This window comes from Octopus bimaculoides, chromosome 12, assembly GCF_001194135.2.
Source record: "Octopus bimaculoides isolate UCB-OBI-ISO-001 chromosome 12, ASM119413v2, whole genome shotgun sequence".
Classification (NCBI taxonomy): Eukaryota; Metazoa; Mollusca; class Cephalopoda; order Octopoda; family Octopodidae; genus Octopus; species Octopus bimaculoides.
In genome coordinates this window covers 7,808,749-7,811,801 of record NC_068992.1, presented here as the reverse complement: position 1 = coordinate 7,811,801, position 3,053 = coordinate 7,808,749, and the positions used below count along the sequence as shown (strand labels likewise).

Sequence of the window (3,053 nt, the reverse complement as noted above, 5' to 3'; positions counted from 1 at the left end):
TTCAGTAAATTTGTATTTTTACTGCAAATAACTTAATTGCTGTTTGAATTTATAAAGTGCATCACTCTTGTTTTCTTCAATATGTGTTATTTCCTTACTACCCACAAGGGGCTACACACAGAGGGGACAAACAAGGACAGACAAACGGATTAAGTCGATTATATCGACCCCAGTGCGTAACTGGTACTTATTTAATCGACCCCGAAAGGATGAAAGGCAAAGTCGACCTTGGCGGAATTTGAACTCAGAACGTAGCGGCAGATGAAATACCGCTAAGCATTTCGCCCGGCGTGCTAACGTTTCTGCCAGCTCACCGCCTTTTCTTCAATATGTGTGTGAGTGTGTTGTTTAGTACTTGAGTCTGTTAATTACTATTACGAGTCTGTTAATTACTATTCATTGACAAAGCAGAGTCTCACCTTTAATGCAATGTTCTTTGTTCACTCTGTGAAGGGTATCCACATCTCCCTGAAGGTACTTGAATTCTTGTTAATGTTTGAAAGAATTTAGTTCTCCAAAGGCAAACAATTCTAGAAAGATGCCCAGTAGCAAGGAAAAGAATAGTCTCTACAGCTACAAACCCCCAAATCCCCATTATTCAATGATAAAGTGGTTTGTGCTCAAATTATTTGATAAATCAACATTACAAATTTTCTTTAGTTTTTGTTCCATAAAAAGGTTGGAATCAATTAAAAGATCACTGAATTTAAAAATGGGGTCACTTCTGGAAAGAAAAAAAAATTTTAGAATTGAAAGACAATGTTTAAGAATAAAAAAGCTTGATGTTGTATTAATTCTTCAGTTTCATAATGAAGAGCACACATATTTTGTAGGCTGGAATTCTTGAGTTAGTAAATGGGGCAATGAGAAACCACTAGTTTTGAGGTTTAGAGACAAGGAGTGATGTAAGGTGGACATCTCTACTCTGTTTCTTGTGCTCTGTGTAAGTCGGATCTATTAATATAGATATCTATATATTTTTATTCATGTATTCTTCTGAAAGTCTCCATTTTTCACTTTCTCTCGTTTTGCATGCATACATATATGCATATTTTGTATTTCATACTCAAACTGTTATATTTAATATATCTAATTTGATTATCCGCATAATTACCCCCCACCCCCACCCTCTCTATCTATCTATATATATACGCGCATATGTGTTTGTGCGTATGTGTGTGTACGAGCGCGTTTATGCTCCATGTTATCTCTGATTAATATATGAAACGAAAATAAAAACCCGGTATTAATCAAACAGAAAACGTTGATGTAGCAAAGCAGTAAGACTCGAGCAAGATGTTTTCCCTTGGGGAAAAAACGAAAATGTCTGAATACATTAATCATTGAGGAAGCAAGATAATAGCCATGATGACGTCTAGCGTTCCGTGAACATGTCATCGAGGGCAGGCTAACATTGCCAGGGGAACTAACTATCGCATACTTCTGTTTACTCGTTGGTAGGGTTGTCGGCGTTGATGTTGTAGATGAGGAGGGGGAGAACGGGGAAGAGTGAAATGGGGGAGGGTAGATGATGATCATGAAAATGATGACAAGGAACGGAAGAAAGAAAAGGAGGAGGCGGATACGATGATGAGAAGATGGGGGAGGATGAGGAAGAAGATAAGGAAAGAAATGGACAATAGAAGATAAAGCGAATGAGGATGATGATGGAAAGGATGAAGTTGTGCGGTATTATCGTTGAAATAATATAGGGAATAACTGAAAGCTAAGCAACAAAATTAGGAAAACTGATAACAATAACAACAGCCATAATTGCTAGCAATTACAACAACAAGGAAAACTAACAAATAAAGCCAATAAGGGAGTCTCAACATGGCTACTCGGCTTGCTAAAAATAGCTGCTGAATTTCCTTCCCTCAAATAACATCATACTATCTTGAAAGAACAATACTGTTAGCCCACCTAGATACTTTGGAAAACGACGAAATCGCCAGAGCTGTTTGGTCGGGCCGGGCTTGACTTGTAAAACAACTGGTAAAAAAAATAAATCGTTTTGGCGAGTACAAGAAAAACATATGTGAATGTAAGGACGAAAGAAGGAAAGAAAGGTTAGAGAGAAAGAGAGTGGTGGGGAGCAACCTGTTATGAACGAAACTAGAACTGAGAGCAGCTAAAGTCACTCAAGCAGCTTAAAAGAACATTTGTTTCTTCTTATGGTTCATCTCCAACGATAATGTTGTTTTGCCAGGAATTTCTATCATTGTGACAGCCCGTACTTAAGAGACATTTATACGGAGTCAAAATTAAAATAATTAGTAGAAACAACATGATATCGAGATAACAAGCTGGTTTTATTCAGTTTTTAATGTTTACAAAGCAGTTTCACTCAAATAACTTTGAGGTTTACTATAATAAAAACATCTCGAAACAAAGCGATTACTCCTTAATTCCTGGGTTTTTCATGCTTGCAAGCTTATTTGCGGTTCATTTTGTTCATAATATTAGCGAGTAGTAACTTCTTATGAAGTAAAACTTGTGATTTGATATCAATATGATTGCTTTCGATCCACATTTAAGCTATTATTGTACTGCATATGTGAAGAGTGATAAAGGCATATATACATATAACAAAAACACAAAATCTTTTCATATTATTTATTCACCATTACATACGTTTCATTTGCTAATAAGAATGATTATTCGAATCTCTGTCTGTACATTTTTGAATAGGAAATCGTTTACATGTTTAATCTAATATGTAAATCTTTGTAATTCCTGTTACTCTTTTACTTGTTTCAGTCATTTGACTGCGGCCATGCTGGAGCACCGCCTTTAGTCGAGCAAATCAACCCTGGGACTTATTCTTTGTAAGCCTAGTATTTATTCTATCGGTCTCTTTTGCCGAACCGCTAGATTACGGGGGACATAAACACACCAGCATCGGTTGTCAAGCAATGCTAGGGGGACAAACACAGACACACAAACACACACACATATATATATATATATATATATACATATATACGACAGGCTTCTTTCAGTTTCCGTCTACCAAATCCACCCACAAGGCTTTGGTCGGCCCGAGGCTATAG

The 3,053-nt window shown here is 36.7% G+C and overlaps 1 protein-coding gene and 1 long non-coding RNA gene across 2 annotated transcripts in view; one reads left to right on the top strand and one right to left on the bottom strand.

The window, feature by feature from the left end:
* The window catches only part of LOC106870417 (lisH domain-containing protein ARMC9), a 29,293-nt gene extending 28,811 nt beyond the window's left edge, over positions 1 to 482 (top strand). Inside the window, exon 25 of the mRNA XM_014916483.2 lies at positions 454 to 482. Within this exon, the coding sequence (XP_014771969.2) occupies positions 454 to 482 (29 nt within the window). The remainder of the gene's footprint in view (positions 1 to 453) is intronic.
* Positions 483 to 2,291: 1,809 nt separating this feature from the next.
* LOC106870423 (uncharacterized) overlaps positions 2,292 to 3,053 on the bottom strand; it is a 10,959-nt gene continuing 10,197 nt past the window's right edge. The window contains exon 3 of the long non-coding RNA XR_001409521.2: positions 2,292 to 2,549. This is a non-coding gene — a long non-coding RNA (uncharacterized LOC106870423). The remainder of the gene's footprint in view (positions 2,550 to 3,053) is intronic.